The 25894-nt window shown below is 40.9% G+C and overlaps 1 protein-coding gene across 1 annotated transcript in view; it reads left to right on the top strand.

The window, feature by feature from the left end:
- Positions 1-343: 343 nt before the first annotated feature.
- CMTM8 (CKLF like MARVEL transmembrane domain containing 8) overlaps positions 344-25894 on the top strand; it is a 35235-nt gene continuing 9684 nt past the window's right edge. Inside the window, exon 1 of the mRNA XM_032107464.1 lies at positions 344-540. Coding sequence (XP_031963355.1) covers positions 373-540 — 168 coding nt within the window. The 5' untranslated portion in view covers positions 344-372. The remainder of the gene's footprint in view (positions 541-25894) is intronic.

The following is a 25894-nucleotide window of genomic DNA, read 5'->3' as shown; positions in this document are numbered from 1 at the left end:
GCACAGAGAACGGTGGCTCAGCTTGGCTTCTCGGCTGTACTAGAAGCAGACGGGATCCCAAGTGTATAATAGTCCGGGAGGTCAGGAGATGGTTTTCAGAGGGGGCCCGCTTTGACCCTCCTTCCCTAGTGCTCGGGATGCCCCGCACCACCAGCGCCGGGTTCCGCCCCGCGGCAGCGGCGGGAGGGCTGGGCGGTCTCCGGGGCGGGCGGCCCGGCTGCGGACCCGCCTCCCCTCCCGGGGCCGGGCGCCGAGCGCCCTCCTCCTCCCCCGCGCCCAGGCGGGGGCTGCCCGCGGCGCCGGGGCCACACAAAGCGGCGAGCGGCGGTGCCTTCCCGCCGGCCGTCCGGCGGCAGCCCCGGCGCGCCGGCCATGGAGCCGCCCGTGCCGCCTCAGGAGCAGCCGCCGCGCCCGCGCTCGCACACCGTCACCACCACCAGCAGCTCCTTCACCGCCAACCTGTCGGCCAGCTCCAGCACTCTCGCCTACGACAGGGAGTTCCTGCGCACCGTGCCCGGGCTCCTCATGGTGACCGAGATCGTGAGTGACTCGGGGCGGGGGGCGCGGAGGGGCGGGGGAGCCTCGGCCGGGCACACGGCCACCGCTGGGGTAAGGGATTGGGGTGTTCCCCCTCAGTGCATCACCCGGTGCGGCCGCGGAGGGTCCGTCCCCGCACGTGAAGCGCGGGGAAAGGACGAGCCCAGGGAGGCAAGGGCGGCTCTACGGCGGGGGCGCAAACCTCCCGCCTGGAAACTATCGACAACTGGAAAAGTAGCGTAGGGCACGCGCGGTCTGTCCCGTAGCATCTGCAGTATCATCACATCCCGTAGCGGAAAGACGAGTTTTGTCAGACCGGGAACTGAGTTTTGGAGACTCTTCTGTAAGCACATTGGTTGTGTATGCTTTGCACTTTCATAGCTCACAAATAGTCACGATGTGAGAGTTAATTAAACAACTTATCTTTGTTTCCTAGGTCAATAAAAAACCTTTCCTTATGCTCTTAGTGCTTAGATACACCTGTGCGGAGTGGGAGGTGAACTGACACCGTTTGGGTTTGGTAGTGATTTTGGGTTTTGCAGATAGTCTATAAGGTGTAAACGAACGTGCACAGGGCCAGGCAGTGCTAAATTCGGTCACTTGCCTTAGTGGTAGGTGGTGAACACAACGCTGGGATCCCTCTGCAGGCCTGTGTGTCCTCGGTGTGTTGAGCAACAGATACTCAGCATATTCTCTTAAAAATGATGTGTTTTATTCCACTCATCTACACTACTAACAATTAAGGATCTAAAAGAGCTGGCTGCCCCAGCTAACTTTCTGAGTTTCCTGTGTGAAGTTTTTGTTGTGCTGAGGCTTGAAGGATTGACTTATCTGACCACATTCATTTTCAAGGCTTGAAAACATTGTGCTTCACCAGAGGAGTGGAATGGCTGTTGGTTTTGCTGACTTCAAAGTTAAAATAACCAAGCAAAGCTTCAGGCTGATGTGTGATGTAGGACCTCTGGCAGGAACAGCTAGGATGCACTTTGAGATGCCAGATTGCTGTGCAGGCAAATAGTGATGAGGCTGTGAAGTCAGAGCCTGCTACCAGCTGGTACCTTGTGTGCCACTGTCCTTGGGAATTCTGTCGATCTTTAGTAGATTGTAGGCTTGTTTTGGCTGTTACAGGAGATGCTTCACTGTCAAAGCTGTGGTAGATCTGTGAATAAACAAGTTGTTGAAAGAATAGCTGCTTTCTTTTCCACTCCTTTTCAGTTAGTAATTGCAACAGAGTTATGTACTTTTCTTGTACTTTATCTGAAGAGTGATCCCACTGTAGATTGTTACAAAGGTGCCCAAGGCTTTTCCCAAGCCCTGCTGGAATGTCATATTCATCCTGGCTGTGAATACTGGATCAGTTATACTCACATTGAGCTACATGGCCACAGGGCACAGACAGGCTCTTGCTTACTTTGTTGGAAGTGTACTTTTTAGTTTGTGTTGACAGGTGTTGTTGTGCAGCTTACCTTTCTAAGCAGTGGTGATGCTTTTTAGGGGGGATTTTGTTTCCTCTCAGCCATTCCTAGCTCCTGGAGTAATTATAAAATGTGAAGATGAGCAGTTTCTGGCCAACTCGAAGGAGCTGACGAAAGTCTCTAATGTAGATCAACTTTTACTGTTTTGTGATGGTGTATTTGGGAGAACAGAGTACAGTGCTGATATGAAGCTGAAAGCAGTAGGGCAGGTCCTACAGAAGCAGAGTATTGATAGGTAGTGCCTTTAAGGAAATACTTCTAGTTCTTAACTCCACTTATTTTAAAGCAGCTAGAGTAGCTGTTCTGCTCTGAAATTGAAAAAAAATATATCAGTTAAGACCTTGATATTGAATTAGCTGAAAGAACCCCAGTTACTGAAATCAAATATATATATATTTGGCATTGGGTTTTGGTCAAACATTTTCTACCAGTTCGGTATGTTCTTTTTTTTTTTTTCTGAGAGAAAATGTGCTTTAACAGAGCATGACTAGAGATCCCAAGATCTCTGTTTCAAAATTTGCTGTGCATATTCAGTGGTATTGGAGTTGTGCACCCTAAACCAGCTTGTTCCAATTGCTGTGCCTTGCTTGCACAAACTGACCCTTTAGGATATTTCTGACCCTCAGTACTGATCCCCCAGCTCATAGCACAATCCTTCTGCTAAGGATGTACAAACCTGTCAGTAAGACCAGCATGTAATTCAGTATCAGGAGCTTGCAGAATGGTAGATCTTTTCCAATCTAAGCACTGAGTTCTGAAGCACAGCTGCTTTGCTTCTGGTGTACCTTCTCTGGGACACCTGTGACATGGACAGGGAAGAGGCCTGTTTTTAGTAATATCTGGTATCGGTACAGCTACTCATTTGCCAGATCCCATGTCCATGTTAAAGCTGAGCTAGGGGTGTTAAACAGTGGTGCTACATGCTCTGAGAGTTTGCACTGTGGGGCTGCATAAATACTTTAGTTTTGCTGCTGTCAGTCAGCGATGTGCAAGAGGGGTTCAGTCCGTGTCTCCTGTCTCTGAAACTGGAGCTCTCTTCTCTGTATAGACAAAGGGCAAATCTGTGTTATTCTTTGACCAAAGAGAATGGAAAAGCAGAAAGTTACCACATAAATTAAATATTCCATCCCCTTAAATGAAGGATCTTGATCAGGTTTTGCTCCCACTTCCCTAATTTGCATACTGTGAAGACGAATTTACTGCTGTGTGGATTTCCACGTGTGCTGGTAACCAGCCTACATCTGCACTGAGACTGTGGTTTAATGGCACAGTAAATTCAGCTTAACAGTTCCTACTAAGGGATTCTTTGTAGTGCTGCAAAGCAGTGGTCTGCTATTAACTCAGTCTGCTGTTTCAAATTTGTTCAAAATGAGTTAGCTTTAGAAAGACAGGTTTTATGATGGATCAGGTGTTATATGTCCCTTTGTAGCTGCTTTAGAGCCTGTGTAAATGTGGGATGAGGCTGACTGTGCATATTCAGCAGTAATAGAGTTATGTACTCAAACCTGGTTCAGCTTAATTCTGTAATGCCTTTTGGTCTAGCACTGCATACATCTAGAATGAATGAACTCAGAAATACAGCCTGAAGTGTAGGCTAAATTACCTGGTGCTGACAGATTTCCATTGCCTTTGACGTCTGCCTCTGTGACCAGAGCAGGTGCAAGGTTTCCTGCCTCTCACTTGGAAAGAACTGGGGTCAGTTTATTTCAGTGGAAAGAGCAAAACAGAAAATGCCACTGGGTTTTGGGGAGGTCTTTGGAAACTGGCATAAAATGCAATTTTGGTGCATGGAAGCTTATCCAAAGCATTTATATACAGAAGTAGTGGTGCTTGCTGGACAGTGCAGGGGCTTCTTACTCTGGAAATTTGGATTTACTGGCCTTAGTTGGCCATTGACTATTGCAAATTAATTTATCTGCACCTCTCTAACTTCTCAGAATGTCTCGTTCATTCATGGAGTATGTGTGCTAATCTTTGTAAGGCACACTGAGGTCCATTGGTGAAAAGTAGTATAGAAGATATAAGTGGTGTTACAGAAGGTCTTTAGATGAGAAAATGAGATGTCAATTGCCTGGGTTGACACTGAAGTAAAAATACATCATATGAAATAATTGATACTGATTCCTACAGTGTAGCACCACCAGTCCCCCTGGAGGATTTACCGTTTCAAAATGAGCAAGTATAGTGATTTCTAGAGATCTTTTGAGTGTTTCTTTTCTGTAAAATGATGGCCCAGAAAAGCTACATTTATCTTCCTGGGACTTTTATGGCCAAGAAAAATGATGGCTACTGATACCTTCTCAGAGCTTTAAATCAGCTTCTCAAGTCAAGCACTATGGATCACTTTGGGAAGTGGAGAGTTTTGTGGTTGCTATGGATGTAGTTATAAAAATATTTACTTTCTAGCAGGATGACATTGATCTCTTCAGGTTGTTGCTTCACACCAGTGTGTTGCTAGATGCAGTCTCTTGTAAAACTTGTGCTTTTGAGGCTTGTGATGGCTATTTGACCTTGACAAAAACAAATACTTACATAGCTTGGAAAGAAGGTTGTTATGCTGCTGCTGCACATGAGGTCTTGTGATGGTGTAAATTTTAGTAAATTGTAATTACAGTTGCATTTCTTTATGCTGTTCTATGCACATTATTCTTTGAAATGCCCAGAATAAAATATACTTGAAATAGAAGCCTGATAGAAAGTTATTTACTATATTAGCACCACATAAATTTGCAGTTCAAATTTATATTTCTGGACAATAAAAATAATTTTGATCACTGTTTCATTATTCTTTTTCAAATGTTAGACCTTTGAAAGTTTAATTCATAAAGGAAATATTGTTGAATTTTTTTATTCTAGTAGACTGGTGAGCCTGACAGTATTAAATAGATATTGAGAGTTATGCCAGATCTAAGATATTGAGGCTGTCAAAACCAGAACAACTGGATGTGTGCAAGTGTTTGTTCAATAGACTTTTCATCTTTTTCTTTTTGCTGAAAGATGCATCAAACTCATCTACAGATATTCAAGTGTTGAATTAAGTCAGCAATAAAATCACATAAATGTTAAGAAAAATAGAAGTAATACAGGGGGGATGATCTACTGTGGAAAAGCTAAAAGACAAAAATTTTACTTAAAATTCTTCTTGCATTTCGCTTTTTCTTTTAGTCTTATGCCCCCTCTGACTGCAGTTCAAAGTTTTGTGTATAGATACCATCTTCCTCCTGCCCTCCCGTTTCTTGGAACAGCCCTCAGAAGCATGCAGAGAGTTCCACAGAGCCCCTTTCCTCACCTGAGTAGCAGCAAGATTTTCTCTTCTTTCAGGAACAGTGGAGATTTTTTTCTTTTTTCTTATAATGTGATTTTTCCTCCAGTCATAGCATGTCTGCTTGCAAGAAGTTGACAACACTGAGCTACCTCCTGATGTGTTGAACAAGTGCTGTGCCTAGAGGAGATGTACACAAGCACAACCTTAAAATTATTCACTTTGAATTACTGAATGAAAAAAATACAAGTTCTGCAGTGACTAGTCAGTCACTTCATCCAGCAGCTTCATGTTCCTATGCATGAATAAGAAAACACACAATGTAAGGTCTCAGCTCTCTCCTTTGCTCTTGATCAGACAAAACTCTCGCTGAAGTCAGGTTTCAGTTCTGCCTTTTTTAGGTGCTGTTGTTCCACTCCTAACCCTTAACTGTCCTTAGTGTAGTGAATACACAGATCTATATGATTTCCATCTTCCTTTAGGATCATATAGTTATTTGAAGTTCTGTTTTCTTTAAGGGCTTTGGTTTCCTGGACAAGATCAGGGTGTTTCCTTGGGAGAGAGAACTGTTTGGGAGACACAAGAAAACAGAACCTTTTGAACGTGCTCCAAGAGATGATAGAAGGGCTGACGCAGTAGGAGGGTGAAAATGCCTCTTAAACTGAATGAAGATATTTTACCAAAGGTCAAAAATGCAAAATATTCTCAATACGTCAGAGTTAGCATAGAACATATATGAAATGTCATTATCTCTTCATGAGAAAAATGCTTTAAAGTCATACTTAAACATCACCTTTGTTCTTGGGTGGATAGTGAATATGATATAAATCCTTCTCCCTTCCCCTCCCAAACTCTAGAAATTTTTTTTTTTTTTCTTGGTACCTGCAAAAATTCTTATGCACACAAACCTAATTTTAAATAATCTTTTTGGGCTTCAGCAGCCTATGTCTGTATGATAGTGAAATGTGCAGTCCTCCCATTATTCCTAATGGAATAGGCAGAGCTTCCTAGGTGCTTATCTTTAGCATGGTGCTGTGGCTGGGTGTGAGTCATGAGGGTAAATGCTGAGGCTAAAACCATCATGGTCTGAGGACAAAGGTCGACAATATCGTTGCAAAGAAACTGTGACTGCATCCCTGAAAATTGCCTTTTTCCACCTGTGCCCCAGGAATCCCACATCCCTGGGTAATAGTACTATGGGAACTGAGTTGCTTGTGAAGACAATGGTATTGCCAGATACCTGATGATGGTGCATTTTGCCCTAAAATTAATTCAGGTCCTGGATTTGTCTGTGTCCCTTTTCTTTGTGGTTGTTGGTTTGTTGTTCAGTTGGAACATTTTTTCTCCCACTGTGTTATATTCTCTTTTTCTGCACTGGCATTCCTGCTTTCTGTTTGAAATTATTTATTATACACTGTTAAGACCTCAGATTAGAGGGTCTTGAAGTAGTGTATGCCTATCTAAAAAACCCTGTTTTCCATGCAGTGTATGATGAACAGGTGTATTTGTTGTCAGTGTAGTAAGAATGCAAGTGGGTAAAGAACACAGAAAGAAGTTGTCTAAGGGTCACACAGAATTCTTGCAAAATCATTAATGGCACCCAGGTTTCTGAGTTTGTTAACAAAATGCTGCTTCTCCAGCAAAAGCGGATGCCTTTTACTCCCTGCCCTTTGGATGGGAACGCTCCTGTGTACCTGGGGAGCCTGTTGATGTGTCTGCTCTGTTCTGTGCTCTGAACGGCCTGTGTAGCACCAACAGGCAGGGTTGGAGCAGTGGTGGCTCAAAGGTTCTTAAAAATTGGATTCCCAAAACCACAGAAAAATTCTCTTGGGGACTCTGAACCCTTCAGAATGGGAAGTGTGGAGGGAATGATGATGTGTTGTTCTTGTTTGTTGATTGCCTTCTCGTTCAGGCTACTGTTCTTTCCTGCTCTCTGCTGGGAATAACAGTGCCATATATTTAGTTTATAATGGTCATGCATATATAAATATGCATACATATATATATACATGCATATACATACATACATATATATATATATATATGTGTATATATGGGTTTTAGCTTCGTTTTATTTTGGATAAAGTACATATTGTATTGTGTGGTATTTCCACACTTTTCCCCCTTTGAATTCCAGAAAAACCGCAGTAAGTGTGTCCTTGCAGAGAGGACCTAGCCCCTTTTTTTTTTTTTTTTCCTAGGGTCAAATAGCAAATACATTTTAGCATCCATCAGGCCTTTGGCAAGGTAGTTCTGTTCCCGTGGCCTGAGCCAGTTCCCATGGAAGCTGCTGGCACTAATTCACCTGCCTCTGAAAGGACCAGATCAGGTATAAGGCTCTTAAAACTCCAGTGAAGGAGGGTCTGAGTAAGGAAAGAATCAAGTCACTGCTTCCAGTGGCAGCTGGGTCTGGTCCAAGCAAAGTTTGGTGTTAGGCTTATGTTAATAAACTTAAAGAGGCTGAGCTCTTGGTTCTACACTCATTAATACTGTACCCTGGCTTTGCCAGACCTCTTCACTGCACAGGCTTGGATCAGTCCTGGGCGTGACTGCATTTTTGCCAAGCTAGAGCGCAATACTGGGTGTTTACACTGACCCTTTTTGCAAGGTATGGGTGTGCAGGTGACACTGATGCAACCACAGGTTTGCTGAGAGAAAAATCTTCAGAGCAAAACAAAACTAGTTTCAACAAACTGGTATTGTTAGAGATATGTTGTCTGAGCAGTTTGTTCTGGCCAGCCACAATGTTTCTGGTCTGATTTAAGATGTCCTAAATCAGATTTTGTAGAACTGAGATGAACTAAGTAAGCATGGTAATAATCAGTAATGTGTCAGTCTCTGGATATATCCTAATCTAGTTAGGAAGAACAAATAAATCGGGAACATCCAGAGTAGGACCCTGGAAAGAGGCCATGTGGGAAAAGCAGTTTCTCTGATCATATACCCTGGTAATTGCTTCTTGTGTTTAACTGGTAGCCTAATGTGCACAGCTTGAAAGGAAATCTGTCAAGAACCTCTGCTTCATACCCGAAAATAAGAACAGCTTGTATCATCCATCCACTTTAAATATGACTGCTATGTCCAGGCCTGAATTTAAATATATTCAAAGTGACACTGTTTCTGCACAGAGCCATTTATTTAGCCTCAAAGTTATGCAGCTGCTAACAGGCTCCCTTTTTTTTTCCTTTTTTTTCTTTATCTTTTTTCCTGTATGTGTGTATAATGTTTACAAGAGAGAGTCCCTTTAATATATATTTTAGCATATGTTCTCTACTTTCAACAATAATGCTATTCCAAAGAGCTTCAGCTCCTATAGCAGGTAATAGCTGAATAGGGCAGCACAGTTTTGAGACAAGTATGAGGAGCTGTAGGTGAAACTTAAAAATGGAGATAGAGTGTTGCAGGCAAGAATTCAGCACTGGGGGACAGGGGAACAGGTTAAAAAAAAGCCTTTTAACAAAAGGAAAACCTCTACAATGTGTCTTTAAAATTACACTTCAGCTGATAACATCAGCTTTGGTTGTGCCCAGCCAGAGACAGCCACTGTAGGGCAGACTGACAAGGATCAGGTGAGGAGAAGGTGAGTCCATGGTGGATGCCTGTTACTACTGCTGTAGGTTGGAAGGCATAAACAAATGCACAATTGTCCTTTTCAGGTTCAGGACACAAGTGTGATACATACTGAGAAGAGTGGTGCTATAATTCAATCCTTAGTGGGGAAAAAAACACCAAAAAATGTCAGCACTGATTTGGTTGTAGTTTAATTTGTAAACTGTGAGGTACATTGCTATCAGTAACCCCGTGTGCTGTTTCAAAGAGCTTGCATGTGTATAGGCACTTAATAAACAATGAAAAAACATTACTATGTTATTAAGGTCTTTGAAATTAAGAAGTGTCAAAATTAGTTTTACCCTGGCAGTGTTGGTTTGATATTGAATTGTGTGCAGGTACTGGAATCCAGTCAAAACCTGCTTGATCATGTTATTTTTATCAAGAAACTTCTCTCTTGCACAGAAGAGTTTTTCTAGGCATGACTAGGATATTGTGCACACAGCATTGGAGGAAGTCATGTTGTGAGTAAGGAAAGGGATTATTCAAAGGGAGAGGATGGTCTCCTGGCTAATTGCTTCCTTGGAAAATTTGATTTTATCTTCTGCTTGCAACGCAATGTTCCTGTGGAATGCTAGACAAGGCAAGTAAGCCCTACATTTCATTGTGTTCACTCTACTCCTTGTTTTCTCAATCCCCAGTTTTGGGTCTGAGTTGCAGAAAAAACAGTTATTCTCAGGTGTGTCTGAAAGTCAGAGCTATGTTCTAAAGATGCAAAACGCAGTGCAATATTCTGTTGGAAAAGAGTTTTCCAGAAATTTGGTGAGAATTGGCTTTTGATCTTCATTTTAGTGCACCGTCTAAAACTGGGATACCGTACTACTCTATCTCACAGAGATGTGTTTAATAGTTTATTGGTCAACTTGTGGGACAATACAGATAACACACTGTTTTTAAAGAGCGCAAGCAGATGCAAAGCTGAGTTGCAGGTCTGCAGGCCACAGAAGTAAACAGGCAGAAAGCAAAATAAGGGAAGGCATTAGTTCTAAAGGGGGCTTTCCCTTCTGTTGCTGCATGCCAGTGGTGGTGTGGAGAAGGGGAAAGTGTGTAGTCAGGTAATTACAGACTATACCATAATGTATTCTTAACTAAGGATAGAATTAAGATGTGTGAAGAACTCGTTTCGCGAAGTGTTGCACACTTAGCTGCAAGTATTTCAGTGTGTTTGTCTCTCTCTCATCCACCCCTCTGCCTCTGTCCCAAGTCCTAATTTTCCATCTCTATTCTGTGGTGAGTTTGGTTTTGTTGTCTCCGAGCCTCATTTCTTCAAGCCCTCTTGTCCAGCAGCTCAGGGCAACTTGCCGAAGGCCTGCTTTGCATGATTTTCATCTGCTCTTCTTCAGACTTGACAGAGAAAATCAACATAGAAAATGCAGCTCCTACATTAAGAAGTTGGCAAAATGTTGTTTTAAGAGAGGAGGTGTTGGGCAACTGAAAGAACAGGCTCTGCTCATTTTCACACATCCATCTTTAATGGTTTCATAAAGCTGTAGGTGGACAAAACTATGAAAAATACCAGTCTTTTAGAACAGTATTAGAAATACTGGTAGTGATACAGTGATTTAGGAGGTTGTTGGTGAATATTGTGACATGTTTAGTTCTTGCATTCTTCCAGAATGTTTTTAATGTTTAAATGTTTTTAAAACAAAAGGCATAAAACAAGCTGGACAGAGCTGGATATTTTGAGACCTACCACAATCTTATGATCACCTTAAGGAAAGATTTTTAGAAAAAGGCTGAAAAGCTCTTCAATAGAAGAGATTCAGGATGCATGGAAAAGCAAGATCTCAGTTGGAATTTCTGATTGATGTTTCAAAGCCTCTCTATGTGCATAAGCCATGTTCATTGGACTGTGCAGTACAGTCACAACAGTTATTGTGGGTTGCCAGTTGACCTCCAAGATGAAAATATTTCCCTTTCCCCGTGCTGTTACTAAGATACAGCACAGTAGAAATCAATACATTAATCAGTGTTCTTTTTATTTCTCCTAATGCATGGGAATGAGCTTGGATGCCAAATAAAATTCATACTTGACAGAAAGAGAGTTGTCATTGGGAAACTAATATATTTCGTTTTGGAAAAACCGCAGTCCTTATTTTACTCTTTTGAGTACATTCTTATATTGGTGGGACTTAAAAGGCAGTGTGCAAGAGGAAAGTAATGATCTGCTTGAAGAGATGGCTCCTCTTGTGGTGTGTTTTCTGTTTGAAATATGAAATATCCATGTAAAGATGTATAAAACTAAACTTGAACATATGATACAGACCTATGGAACTGTAATTGAATGGTGAAACTTGAGTGGAAGCCATGAGTGGAACAGTGATAAACAGCTTATATGTTACTAGGTACAATTTCATTGTTCCATTCGGTATATTGAAAGGATTTTCTCTGTTTAACTTCCCAGCAAAAATGGTAGGAACCTTAGCCAGGAGAATGAGGTTTCCAAGCAGTTTTTTCAAACTGGGGATTTCTTCCTAGACTTTGGCCATCATGAAACGTGACCAGACGCTTGTACAAAGAACTTGACATTCTCTTTATGCAGTAACAGACAACTATCTAGCAAATGTTTGCCTGAAGTAAGCAAGTCAAGATAATGTGTTAAAGGTGAGATGGGGTCTCTTGTAAAGTGTTTTGCCAGCTCAAGTTAAAATTAAACTGAGTACACCATGATAAATGAGAAGGAATTCTCTAGGCTTGGTTACATCTAATTTTCACTTTCTTATTAAGCTGTATGGTAGAATGCTAATCTCAGGGGAAAAAAAAAACCACAAACCAAACAAAAAATCCCCCACCCCCCAAAAAACCCCAACCCACCCCAACTATGCCTGAAGTAATTTTCACTCTAAAAACTGACCTTCATTTCTAAATGCCTCTTCAATTTAGGTCTCAGTTAAAAAAAGATGGTGGAGAAGTGAATTTAAAAAGAACACTTAATTTTGACTATGTTGGTTGCTGGTTTTGTAGATTACATGTGTTACGTAGACAATGTACACAAGCAAGAAGACCCTGAGAACTGGTGCAGATAGGAGGAGTCGATGGGTACAAAATCAGATTAAGATCTAATGTACACAAACAATATTGTTATGAAGAGAAGTTTATAATGAATCAGTTCTTGATGCTATTAAAACCTGTTGAGAATTTCCCATTGGCTTCAGTCATCCCGACGTATCTGCACATGAAATGAAAAGAACATGAAAGCCAACCTACCGTGAAGTCTGTGTGCTCTAATGAGCGCTGACATTGTTTGTCAGACTCTTAAAGACCAGCAGCTCCTTTCCGATAGTCGTTTCCTACCCACTTGTTAGCATTGGGTAAGGGCGGCTCTGTTGTTGCTTCCGTTCAGCACTAAGGAAAAGGGTATGCCCAGAGACTTTCCCCACTGGTTTCTTCTGCCAGGGCCATGCATTAGTCTGATTAAAGAGATCACCTCCCTTAAGACCTTTCCTCTCCAATATCCCTGCGTGGAGCATTTACTGTCGGATTAGATTTGGATTAGGAGGAGCCTTATTAACTGTTTTTACCATTTTTGTGTTGACCTTTTGTGTTGTGCTAAAATTGACTTTGTGAAAATAGAAGGCACTTTTAAGTAACAAGATTACCCAAAAAATTCCTAAAAGCACTGTCATGCTAGCTGTTTCATGTGCGCAGTTTCTCTGGCTTGAACAGTGTAGCTGATAGATGATGAAAGGGGAAGCTGTTCAGATCCATTGCTTGGACATGCTCTTTTATAACTGAATTGTCTTAATTTATCTATTTCTTTAAAGCTTCCTATAGTCAAATATCCCACAGTACCAGGAGAAAGCTTATTTTGTAATGAAACACTGGTCCTTTTTTTTACGTCCACATTGTGATTCTATTAAATCCTATGTGTCAGAACAGCTCAGCATCACAAATATCAATCTAAATGTGTTTATTCAGTACAACAAATGGGTTTGTCCCGTAGCTGTCCTGCCTTATCACTGGATTATCAAACGATATATGCCTTTTCCTGTATCAAAGACAAATTGCTATGCATGCTGTGTTCTTCCTTTTCCCTTCGTGTGAACTAGCAAAGCTCCCAGCTTGTGATGTCTTTCAGTGCCCTAATTCCTTTTTGGTTTCTTGGTTTTATGTGCTAAGACCTGCAATATTGTTGGCAGTAGGAGGTTACATTATGTGCATGTGTGTTTGTGCACATTTCATCATAGTGGGCTGAGTTTTCAGTGTTGTGGATGTGGGCATTTTGATATAGCAATAATTCAAAGCTTGAAGAAAGGGGTATCTGCAAAGTACTACTTTTTTAGTCACTATATATATATATACTTTTTTTTTAAAGAATTTTCCTTTTTTGATTTGAAACTAGTTATATCAGGTTTTGCAGGGAAAATGTGCTAAGTATCTCTGACTGCACATAGACTTTTTGAACAAAAAGCTGCCATGTCATTATACAGGCTTTCCCTTCCCCCCTCAGTGGGAAAACAGGAACTTCTGAGGGGGCAGTAAATAGCTGAAATACTCAACAAAGAGCACTTGAACAAAAGGCTGGTAACACCTCTTTATTGTATCTGCACTATTGTCAGTCTAGGGAAGAAAATATTGAGCAGAAGAAAGCTGTTATCCAAATCTGAGGAAATAGACAAGGGAAAAGGTGTGGAAGTTAGCTAAGTAAATACAATTTAGTTGGTTGTGTATATTGGGATGGTAGAATATAAACAACACTACAGGAAAAGGCTTGGGTTTTTTAGAAGAACCATTGGGGTGGGAAGGGAAAGCTGTAAGCTTGCATAGTGATATGAAGGTTTTTCATTCAAAAAGCTTGTGTGAAAAGATGTTTAGTATGTTTTTTCCCCCAAAGCAAGTGCAGAGCACACCCTCACTCAGCCTGTACCCCCTCAGCAACTTGGCTATTGCTACCTTACCTAGAGGTCTCCTCCTCATAACCTTGGCATGTGTGCTGCATCACTTGCTGCTCATAAACTGCAGCTCAGATGCAGACAGCCTTTGACAAAGCCAGTTGCTGCATTTTTGGAGATTGGTACTGCCAGCTGCCTGCACTGACCCAGCAGCTGACCCAGCCACAGTTCCCCTCACCTCAGCCGTGATGAGCTGTGACCTGAGCGCTGCAGAGGCGGTTGACTCGTAAACTGTAGCAAATTTGGTGGTGGAGTCTGACAAGGTGACTGCCCTCCATTTATCTGCCTTTCTCATCAGCCAATGGTCGATGCTGTGGTAGCCTTGTCCTCCCTTCTCACAGCTTAGTCTGTGCATGAGACCGTGCCCTGAGACAGAGCTGGTGTCCTGGTCTGCTCACTCAGCTCCTGTAGTGCAGGGGATGAGCGGAGGTTGGATGGGATGGAGAGCAAGCAGTGCTATCTCAGTCCAATGGTTTGATGTTGTGCTGAGGAGATTTCCCTGAAATTTAGGACGAACCTGGGCGAGGACTATGGGCACACTTTGCTAGATATGTTTGGGGGTTGTACCAGCTTTTTGGTCTAACAACATGCTTGTCTCCCAGAGGAAAATGCTATGCTGACAGAGGAGCTAGAAGGAGAATGTATGGGAAACACCTTTCCACTAAGAGGTGTAATTGCTCTGAACACTTTCACGCATGTGAGATTCACTAATCCATAGTAATCCCTGTAGTTTGTAGCTTTCTGACATCTGGGAGCTGTATTGGAAAATCAGATTTAGAGGAGAAATGGAATCAAAAATGCTTGAGAACCCAAAATATATTAGCTGTATTGTGGGGACAGTGAAGCATGAGTGCACGCAGTGAGAGCAGCAGCTCTTGGCATTTCTGTGTTTATGCATTACAGGAGGCAAATACAGAAGTTGTGGTTTCAGGCTGATAGCTCTTAAATGGACTCAGCTGACAAGGTCTCCATGCCTTGCTGTTCACTGCAGTTCACATTCTAGCCTATGGTGGTACCACAAGCCAGTGATTTGTTTGCCTCGAATACGCTGAGATTAGAGTACACTAACTGAGGAGCAGCTTTGTCTGCAGTCACCCTTGCAGGGCAGCAGCCTCTGGCACAAAAGCAGAGCAAACACCTGAGGGACATTAAATCATTTCTGCTCCCATATTTAAATCTGGATAAGCCAGTCGGTTGAGGGTGGGGGTTTTTTCCCTTGATTGGAGACTTTTTTTCTTGCACTAGAAAGCTGACATTTGTCACAAATTGTTCTGTTCTTTGTTTACATAAGACCCATTGAAGCAGTTGGAGAACATTATACCCTGCCTAATACATGGGCATATATACTTAATTTATGACTTTGGTAGTTTGAATTTCGAGTGTCAGGTATCCCACAGACCTTTTTACTTTGTTCTTTTGTCCTGCATGCACTGCTTGAGTATTTATTATGGAGAGCAGACAGGCTGTGGGAAGTCCTTCAGGCTTGTGAACCTTTTTCTTCAGAACCCTGAAAATAAAGTTATGGATCTTGAGAAAAAGGAGTTCTGTAAAAGCATGACTGATCTGTAGAGTTGTTTTTCTTGTTTGCCCAATTATTTTTTTTCATTTGACATTAATATTTTCACTTGCATATAATTCTTCATCCTAAAGTTGCGTTAGTACCCTAAACATCTCTGCAAAGCATTAATTGTGAAACAGTGGTAACAAATCTTATAGGCCTCTACTGAAAACTTAATTCTGGATTTGTTCTTGATTCCTTCAAAGTAAATTCTCTCTACTACTACCATAAAAAGAATAAAGAGAAAGATAAAGCAGAATTAGAAAACCCAATGTAGCTTGTCGCCAGACGCAGTGTTCGTATTTGTGATTATCTCTTGTTCAGTTGTTTCTTGTCAACAGTTTTGAATATGGCTTAGTTCAAAGTTGTCTTTGATATATTGGTGACAGATGGACATTTTGGATAACAACATGACTGGAAACTGACTTCAGAAAAATTCAGATGAGAAGTGGGGCTGGAGTTTTTCAGCAATGGGAGCAGTAGACATTATGGCAGCTTTTTTAGAGACAAGATGAATTTTATCATTGCAATGTCTATGCCAAGGTGTCACCTCTTTCCATAAAGCATGTTGTAAGTTGAAATCTTTATACCATTGGCAACATGGCCAAAATGGTCCTTTCTGACAGTGAAGTCTCTGAACACAAATGCCTCCAGAACAGCATATGCAGTGTTAAATATTTATAGGCATGCAGTTCTTCTGCGTTGTTAATGCAAAGTGTATTCAGGAAAGAAAGTAATTTTGCCAGAGAAGGAAAAAGATTTTTTCATTGAGGTGCTTCTACAACACGTGGGTCAGTCTTTGTAAAATCCTTAATCTTTACCTAAAAAGGAGGGAGGGTTGGATTATTATACCTGGGACTCAATATAGAAGTAGTCAAGAGGTACAGTAAGTTTCTAAATAGGCAGACAACAACAGATCTGAATGCAGACTTCTTTTCTCATCTCTTTATCATCTTATTTTCTCTTCTGTTTGTTAGGCAAGGGGAACTGTTTCAACTTTTGATGGCTAGAAGATTCTGCCTCACAGCAAGAAAAAATTCTGTATTGTACAAAATCAATTTTTGTGGTTTTCAGCTGTGGAAATTAAAGGTACTTTGATTCTAAAGGTTTTTTTTGAGTGAGCAGTTACAGGTTTCCTCCTGTTTAAATGGATGCAGAATGCAGCAATAGATTTTCATAGCAGATACTCCCTTTGAATTTTCCACTGCATCATATCTTCACTTTATGACTTTGTATCTTAACTATAGGGCAAAATAAAAGTTATTCCCAAAGAAGTAATAAGCTTCCTATTTTAATGTAGCAGCTAAGACTTGTGAAACAATGCTGTGTACCCACTAATTATAGGCAGCTCTATTTACATGGCCTAACAGGAAGATGGAGATGTAAAAATAGCAACAAAGAGCCAGTGACATTATTAATAAAGCAGCTGTATACAGCATTGTTCTCTTGAAGAACATAGACACCATTTAAACAAAGTGAACTACATAAATAATCAGTCATAATTCATAAGTAACCATTGTTAGGAATTCTCTTTTTGAAATAGTTCACCTTATTAATGTACAAACGATCGCAAAATGACTTTTTTTTGCAGATGTGTGTATTTCACATGCACACATGCACCAAATGTTAAAAGTAACTTACACAAATCATTCCCATTTATTGAGAAGCTGGTGTTATTCTACCCTCGGGAACTATATCCCTTCAGGGAGGATGGGAGGAAGGAGGAAAGAGTGCTGCAAAACTTCTTTCAAAGGAAAAGTTTGTATGTAGATAGAAGAGGCAATATCAAGGTTGATGAAGACTTTTCACATATGATTTTATTAGAACAAGATAACAAATCCTTCCTGCCATCGTGCTCCATTAAGAAACAGTAGTAGTTGTAGTACTAAAAAAAAATAGTAAATAGCCACATTGGGGAAGACACATTCAGACAGACACAAATGGCCCTGTATCTTTTGAACTCAGAATCTACTTCTGCCCTTTTCCAGTTCAGATAATAAAATAAAAAGTAAAATGAGATCACAGACAATTGGAGATTACTGCATTTTTTTTCCTAGTTTTTCTGTACAAGGACAATCATTTCCTCACAATGCACTTCCCAAAAGCAAGAAACAAACATTGTATTCAGTGAATGCAGCAGGTTAAGCCTGCACATTCATTTTGTTTATGTGCTTTATAAAGGAGAAATAATATTCAGAACTCAAGGGCTATACTGTGGTCTTCACCTCCAGAAATATTCCTCTACTACTTGGCTTGAAGCCGTGGTCTTTCTCAGGAAAACTCCTGTTTGTGAACCAGTCACTACATTTGTGTAAAGGAAAAGGAATATGTTAAGCTTTTTGTCTGCTCCACCCAAGCTCCTGAGCTGGAAGGGGGCAGACCTTGTCCCAGAGTTAAACTGCAGCTGCACTCTGGAAGCCCTTTCTGTCTTGAGAAGAGATATGAAATTCATCATCAATTGACATTCTTGGTGAATGTGAGGAAATTTCTTCCATTGTCCAAATCTCAGCTTCAAGTCTCAAAACAAGAGTTCAAAAAGCCTGCCGATGTGGTTTTCCTTTTTTTTTTGTTTAAATTGCCTCAAAGAAGCACTGCAAGCTCTTTTAAGTCCTTCCATCAAGTAGTTGACGTTCCTGACTAATGTGAGCTCTCAAATCTACACATAATTTTATAGTATGAAGATCCAAAATTTAAATCAATTAAATTATATGGCATTGTATGAGTGCAATGATAGATCTCCTCACAAATCAGCTCAGTAAATTGCCCCTTCATCTCATGCAGGTCACATAGGATTTATTTTTACTTCTCTACTGCCTGTATGGGGACAGGACTTTTCAGAGGACTAACCTGAGTGTTAATTCTCAAAGAAACCAGTTACAGTTTCTAGTCAGAACTTCAAAATATATTAATATTTGAAGGTGAAATAAAAAATCATTCAACATTTTAGTTTCACCAATCTTGATTTATAAGCAAGCTTTTGTAAAGAAAAAATTAATGGAATATGGAATTTAATTGCTAGTTTTAAATCTGAAGGTGTTTGTACCGAATCTTCAAGTTTTTCCCTCAAAAAACCATCACGTCTAGCGGCTGCACCAAAGCAGCCACTAGGAGACAAAGAAATATGTATCCTGTGCCATGTGTGTCTCTGTGTGAGTATTTTGCCTTGTAATTGTCTGCTTTGAAATTCATACTTCATGTCTAAGTGAAAATCTGCTCAGAAAGTAAATGTAAAGGCAGATTATTTTGTGTTTGATTCTAATATGCTGTTACTTTATATGCTCCTTTCTCTGCTGCTGAAGGCAAAGTGTAGCAGGAATTCCAGTGAGCAATTCCCAGCTCCATGGTACTGCAGTGTTTGCTGTAGCAGTACCACTTCACGGTTTCCTGACAGGGCTGGGAGGAGGCAGTGAATTTGGAATCAACAAGCATTGCCGCACGATATCGAGGTGTTTCTCTCTAGGAAATTCTAGGTGGTGGGAGAAACCCCTGCCGCAGCCAGGCCTTGCTGAAGTGGAAGGAAAGGGAGCGGCAGCAGCATTCCTTTCAGTCACATCCCTCCTGATTGTTAGATAAGAGGCCAGGCAGTCTCCTCGCCTTGGTGTTTAGACGCTCTTGTCGACCTTTGGAGATTGAGCACTGTGGGGTCGTTGCCTTGCACTGTGTCAGCGGGTGCCCTTCCAGAGAGGCGAGTACTGCTCAGGACAGGCTGCTTGTCTTCAGTAGCGTTTTGTACCACCCCTCTTTATTTTTACATTGCACTGTGGCCCTGATGGAGCTGCTGATAGCAGTAACCAGTGTGGTCCCAGTCAGCCACCGCAGCTCTGAGCTTGCAGGTCTTTCTCCTGCCTGCCCATCTCACTGTATTCTGTATCAAGGTACTTCTTTCAGACTCTAGAACATTATGGGCACAGACAAGGCTGTCTTCTGCTGCCTCTTGGTAGACAATATGATGGGTAGCACTGTGATACCAAGTTAATATATGCATAGTGTACAGTAACCTATATAAATGACCCTGTGAGTGTGGATCCCCAGGCAAAACACAAGACTGAGTTAGAATTTACAGGCATGGGTAAGCAGTACTGTGCTCCTCAATGCAGCCCTCAAACTCTAAAGCACTTAATGTGGAAAGTGCCCTGGGACAAGGACCAATCTTTATGCTTTGTACACATTTTAATGCCCTGTTAATGATCAACCTCCACTCTACTGAGAAGATAAATTTCATTATGATATAATTCAAGGCAGATTCTTCACAGTCACTTGAGATTATTTCTTGTAATTCTTCTATAGGAAAAAATGATGTATTAATATGGCATGTAATCATCTCATCCTATTCTATTAACAATTTTGTATCTTCCAGTCCTTGGTTGCCAGGGTTTTCTGCAGGAAAGGAAGGCAAGTTAAAACCAGAAGTTACTAATGGTAGTTGTAATGGATCTGGGCAGTGGTCTGTTTAGCCCAATATTCAGTCTCTAATAGTTGCTGATACTGAAAACATAGGGAAGAGTGTAAGAAGGAGCACATACTGCAAGCTTTTCTCCCTCTGTTATGGTTTTCTAACTTCAGGCAAACTGCACATATAGGAATTTACAGTGCTGAAGATTGCATCCTGACTATCATGTATGTATATAATATATACAGATAGGGCTGACCCGGAGTGTCTGTTTCCTATGGCATTCTGTGATTTGGTTATGTACTGTGGGTTTTTTTCTTCTTTTTGATTATGTTTTTAAAAACCGTTTCATTTTGTTTGGTTTTTATCTTTTTGTGTGATAATTTAGGAGGACGCTTCTTGTGTTGCAAGTCCTAATCTACTCCTCGCTCCCCTCTTTATGCCACCTGACATTCTGCAGACTTCTGTAATATCCTCCTTCAGTCTTCAACAGAAAATTGGACCTGTCTTTTTTTCCAGCTTTAACATTCTTTTCTTGTAGGAGCTGTTATCAGTGCCTTGGATAATCCAACTGAATCATTTTGTAAATGGAAGCGAGGAATGAGCAGAACATACTCAGTGTGTGGGTACACCATCGATTCATAAAGCACTGTGATATGTTCTCTTTGGTAGAGGTTTTTGTTACCTTTATTTTTTCCTAAGAGTTTCTCATCTTCCGTTGTAACATTTTTGATGACATGAACAAAATTTACAGCCTGAACAAAGTCTTATTTCTTGTTTACCTTCTGAATATCCACTACTCTGCCTCTAGCCATTAACAGAACTTCCTGAGAAACTGTATGAAATCTGCTGTAGTGATTTCACAATTTTGATGTGGTACGTCTGTGTTTTCCAGAAAACATCTCTTGCTTTTTTAACTTAAGCTACTTCCTTTAGGTCTGTGTTACTGGTGTTAGTCCTGGTCTCACACATTCCATGCATATTTCTCAGGTGAAGCAACCTGTAATATGCTGCTGGGATGGACAGCACGATTTCCTTACTGACTCCCACCCCTGAGTTATTTTTCTGGGATGCCAGATGCAGTGAGCCAGAGCACCATATCACAGAAGACTCCTCACACATGGACTGCAGTAGAGAAGGAGTACCTTTGTGATTTACTCCTTTTTAATAGGTCATAGATTACTAAGGAGACATGAAATTGGGTGTGCTGCTGCACTTTGCCCAGGTGCTGGTGTCTTTATGCCTGGGCAACTCTGCAGTATTGCAGTGCCCATTATGATCAGAAAAATAAGTTTCTCAGTTGCATGCCAGTCCCTAGCTGCCTCCCTCTCTCCACTCTTCCCAGTGAGACTTTATTGTTTCTTGGGCTCCTGCGTGCTGGCTCTGCCTCCCGATGTGACTCCTTTCGGAAGTGCAAGCTGATACCCTTATTTACACATGCCATGGCCGGTTCAGTGCATCCTCACTGCATGGCTGGTCTGGATAATGAGCGTCACGATCTGAACACCAGGACTGCCCCTTCTTCGCTGGCTCACACATGAGGAGGTCTGGTCCCCTCTTTTTTAGGCAGAAGTGCTCCTGGACTCTTTCCGGGGGGTTTGGGGTAGGTGTGGGAGGGCTTCCTTGCTTTGTAGAGCTGTGGGAAAGGCAGCAGAGGTCTGTCAGCCCTTGAAGGGCTTTGTCTGAAGTCTCATTCCGGAATAGGTGCGTTCCCTATTGAATTAAGTGTCTGCCAGAAGGCTTTGACCCATTTCAATCCTGGGTCAGGAGGTTTTCTGACATGTCATAGGATTTGGATTAAACTCTGGGGTAAGAGAGTTCAATCTTTAATGACGACATACTTCTGGAGCATATTTTGGCGCGTGCTGCTTCCAGCAGTTTTCTTTCTTAGGAAATCTATCCTAAACAACAACTCTGGGGGGGTGATTCTCTGAAGTGATGGTCAGTATTGCCACTATTTCAAGCCCATTTAACCTGTAGTGAGGGATGTGTACTGGTGCTGCCACAGAGCCAAGAGCATGACAGACATTTTGAAGACTTGTGGGAAGATTCAACACTGAAAATGGTCACTTGAAAGTAATTAAACAGGTATTCAGACAATTTTTAGAAATTCTGTGAAAGTAGAAGAGACTGAATTTTGGATTTTCATTAGGCAGAAGTGTTTTCAAAGCTGGGAGAGACTTGAGACCTGTAGCTGCTACTTAAGTTTGATGCTAAGTGTTGTACTGTATAAATTATAAAATTGGTATGTCCATTATGACCACTGACATGCTTCTGCGAGCACTGTGGATTTTTTTTTTTTTTTTCCTAGCAAGGCAAAGCCTTGAAAAATCTCAGCAAAAGCACAGTCTTTTCCTTTATTTGGTGTATAACCTGCAAAACCATGCAGAGGATGTTTTTTCCTGCGTGTACCTAGAGCCCAACTTCTCTTCTGTGCATGTGTCTCTCTGGAAGATGTTCCAGGTGAATCACAAAGCTTTCCTCCACTGTGGAGCTCTTGGCAAGACAAATGCTCCCAACTGCTGATGCCATAGAGTGCTTATGGAGGAAAAGTGATGTGTAATGTGCTTGGTAATGAGGAGGGGACAGTAGTGAGTGGCTGATGTCAGCTCCTTGTAATGTTTGGTGTCAAAAAAAAAAGTTTCAGACTGGGAAGGAGAAGCAGTAGAGTAAAACAATGTATTGATTAGATTATTGCAGAGTACATTCATGTGGCCCTTGAAATTTCAAAGACACTTAAACAAGGTTCTTATATCTCTAAAAAATGTAGCTGGAAATTGTTTTTGAATTTCCTCATCTTTGCATATTTTCTCAGTGTTAATAGAAATATTTTAAGTTTGAATCTTTCCATTTTAAAACCATGTTTATCACCTTTTTTCTGACTGCAGCAGAAACAAGGTTTTTCCATTTTGTATTTCAGTCTGGATCGATCTGATTTACCCAGTAATTGTAGGCTTTTGCCTTATTTTTTTCTTAAACAATATTTTTTCTTAGTAAAATACATTAAGTATTCTGATTTTGACTAGTCTGTGGATAAACCTGTATTATTGTCCCAGAATTTGGAAGTGAACCCTTTTAAATTGCTTTGGGCAGACACTCTAACTTAGAATTACCCTTGTGAAAGATTTTTGTATATATATATATCTATATATATATAGATAGATATCTTATTTTGAGCGTTCCCTTTCGATTTGAAAGGGTTGCATTGTATGGAAATTGCCCTAATGTTACTGCTGGGCAAAGCGCCCCTTTTCTAAAGAAAAAAGCAATGATTGTGCTCGCTCTAGTGGCAGAAGGCGGAATTGTTGTATGTCACTTCATGGATGGTGTATGAGAGCACAAAAATTCTGATTTAAAGATATTTTTTAAGTGCAGTGAAAACATTGACTCTCTTGAGCCAGAGCTGGAAATAAATGAATAAGTAAAAGAAATTCTGTATCTGTAAATAATCTGCAAATAAAACAATAAATCTGTAAAATAATAAAAAAAAACCCCTGGAAATAATACAATTAAATCTGCCTGTTCTTATGACTGACTGTCCTGGACAGGTTTTACAGGAACAGTAGAAGCAGAATTCTCCTTTTCTCCCCTTTTTTTTTTTCTCCTTAAAAACCACGCCAGCACCACCATCCTGACAGGTAGCCAAGGGAGAAAAGGATGGAGATTGAGCCATTGATAGGCTGCTTGTGCTGCTGCTGAGGTAACTCCTAACTTGTCATTTATAAATGAAATAATGATGTGCAATAGTTTAGAACGGTGTCTCTGTCTTCTGGTCATAAATCTCCTTTGCTGGGAAGAAAAGGCAAGATGTCTTACTTTCTCCTTGCTGGATCCTGTCCATGTTTAGGTGGCTTTGCATACAGGAGGCAATTCATGCTGCAAATGCACAACTCTTGTAGTATCCGTCTGCCATCATTTTCATCTGTGCCAATAGCAACTCCATATAAATCCTGCAGTGCTGATGGTCGCAGGAAGCAGCTCTTGGATGAAGGATAGGAGAAGCTTCAGGCAAACGTGCCAATTGTTTGTTTTTTTTTTTTTCCTCGTGAACCTGTTTTTATAGATGAGCCTTGGGGTTTTCTTCCTGTCAGTTCTGCTGCAGTGAGACTTCTTTTATTGTGAAGTGGGTGTATACACATTTTTAATTGTGTTGCTGAGTTAACCACTCAGGAGAAATGCTGGAGAATGCCAAACCCTGGCATCACTGGAGAGGAGTTGTTACATCGTAGCCTTTTTAAATGCAGGTTGAAAGCACAAATTTTCCTCTGCAGTTTTTAAGCTACTTTAAAAAGCAAAACTGGATACACTGATTCAAGCTCACACCTGCTTTTGTACCGGCTGACTTGTACCAGTGACACGAGACGAGATGTGTCTCATGTACTAACAACAAAGCCCTTTTTTTCTTTTTTCAGTGACTAATCTGATACTTTTGAAGTTCTCAACACTGCAGAAGAATTATGGCATTTATTTAAGGGTTTGAATATGCAATTAAACATCTAATTTTAAACCTGCACACTCAATAATATTGGACTTTGCTACCAAGTTACTTCCTTTTTATGGTATCTGCCAACTGCTGAATTATGCATTAGTGCATTTGACATATTAATGCATTTTAGTAATGGAGGTACCTGATCAAGCAGCAGCCAAATGACCACAAAATAAATGTCTGAGTTGAAATCACAGAATGCCATAAACAACGGAAAACTGCTTGCCTTTATCTTGCACTGAAATCCCTATTTCCCATCTGACTTGAAAAACTGAACCCAGTTGGTGGAGCCCTTATAGTCTTAGGACCCAGCATCCCCTCTCATCCATTACCACATGCATTATTTTCTTGGGCCTTCTTGATGCTTTTCCCTCCCCCTTTCTTGGGCTCATTTTTTACAGGATAGTGGTATGTTCCTGTAATTCTAATTAGGTATATTTGGACTTGGTTATAAATTAAAATCAAATACTTAGCTATTACTAATACACTGTAGTCTACCTGGTTATAATGAGATACAGGCCTTTCCCAATTCCTGAGTGAAGCTTTCTCCCGTGTCTTTCAGCTGACCCGAAGCAGTGAAGGTGGCTGTGCACTGTCTGTGCTCGCTGAATTACTGCAGGCGCTCCCCAGCTATTGCTGATCTTTGCTTTCAGTGTTGCCTGCCTATCACTCACTTGCCAGATTCTGTACGCTGGATGCTCATTGAGATGACATTTGAATATAGTCCAGTTTTTCCCAGTGGGCAGGTGTGATACCAAACCAGTAGGAGAAGTGGCATTCTCAGCTCTAGCAGACACAGGAGTGTCACCCAGTTTGTACTGATCTGTTGAACAGCAAATGTGTCATGTAAGGGACAGTCAGAAAATTACACGGCAGGCGTTTAACACTGCAGGAGCAATCTCAGTATTTAACATGCTGAGAATACAGGCTAATCACGGAAAGCTTGTCTAGATGTCTGTATTCCTTTGGCTCCTGAGGTATTTTGTAGATGCTGACGGCCAGTGTGAACTTTAAATCAATTTATTGCATATGTTTACGTGCACAGCGAAACCATTTGCCATATCATTTAACTACATGGAGTGAATTGTTGACCATGAGCTGATCTGACCTTTTCAGATCTAATCAAGAAATCTGAAATATTATTTTAGCCTGTCAGCTCCAGTAATATGCTGTAAGAGTATCTGAATCTAACTGAAAATGTCAAATGTGCTCTAATATGCAACCCATCAAAGTTACAATGCAGGAACCAGTTAAGAATATAAATCTGTAACGTCTGTGGTGCATCTCAATTGCCTGGGTGAGTTGTTCTGCCATTGATACAAGCGAGCTAAAAACAGGCATTAAAAGCAATTCTTTGGAATACATGTGAGATGTACAACCACTTATATATTAAAATGATCTTGAAAGAGAAGTGATAAACTCCAGGTTAGAATACTACTGGAAAAAACAGACCAGCATGAGTAGTGTGCTCTAGTGAATGTCTGGCTAGCTTTACTGTGTGGTAATGTAAGATTAGTCATCTCATGTAACCTCAGAATTTTCCTTTTTAGTTTTAATAATTTGCTGCTTGTGAAGATTTTGCTCTTTTGAGTAATAATCCATTATATAAGCTGAGGTATCCTTATCAAGCTTACTGCATTTAGTAGTAAAATTTTTAATAGTCTTGTGCATTTCATAAAAAATCT

The sequence above is a fragment of the Corvus moneduloides genome, chromosome 1 (assembly GCF_009650955.1).
Source record: "Corvus moneduloides isolate bCorMon1 chromosome 1, bCorMon1.pri, whole genome shotgun sequence".
In the NCBI taxonomy this organism is placed as follows: domain Eukaryota; kingdom Metazoa; phylum Chordata; class Aves; order Passeriformes; family Corvidae; genus Corvus; species Corvus moneduloides.
Note: the sequence above shows the minus strand (reverse complement) of the source record. Positions and strands in the feature narration are given on the sequence as shown.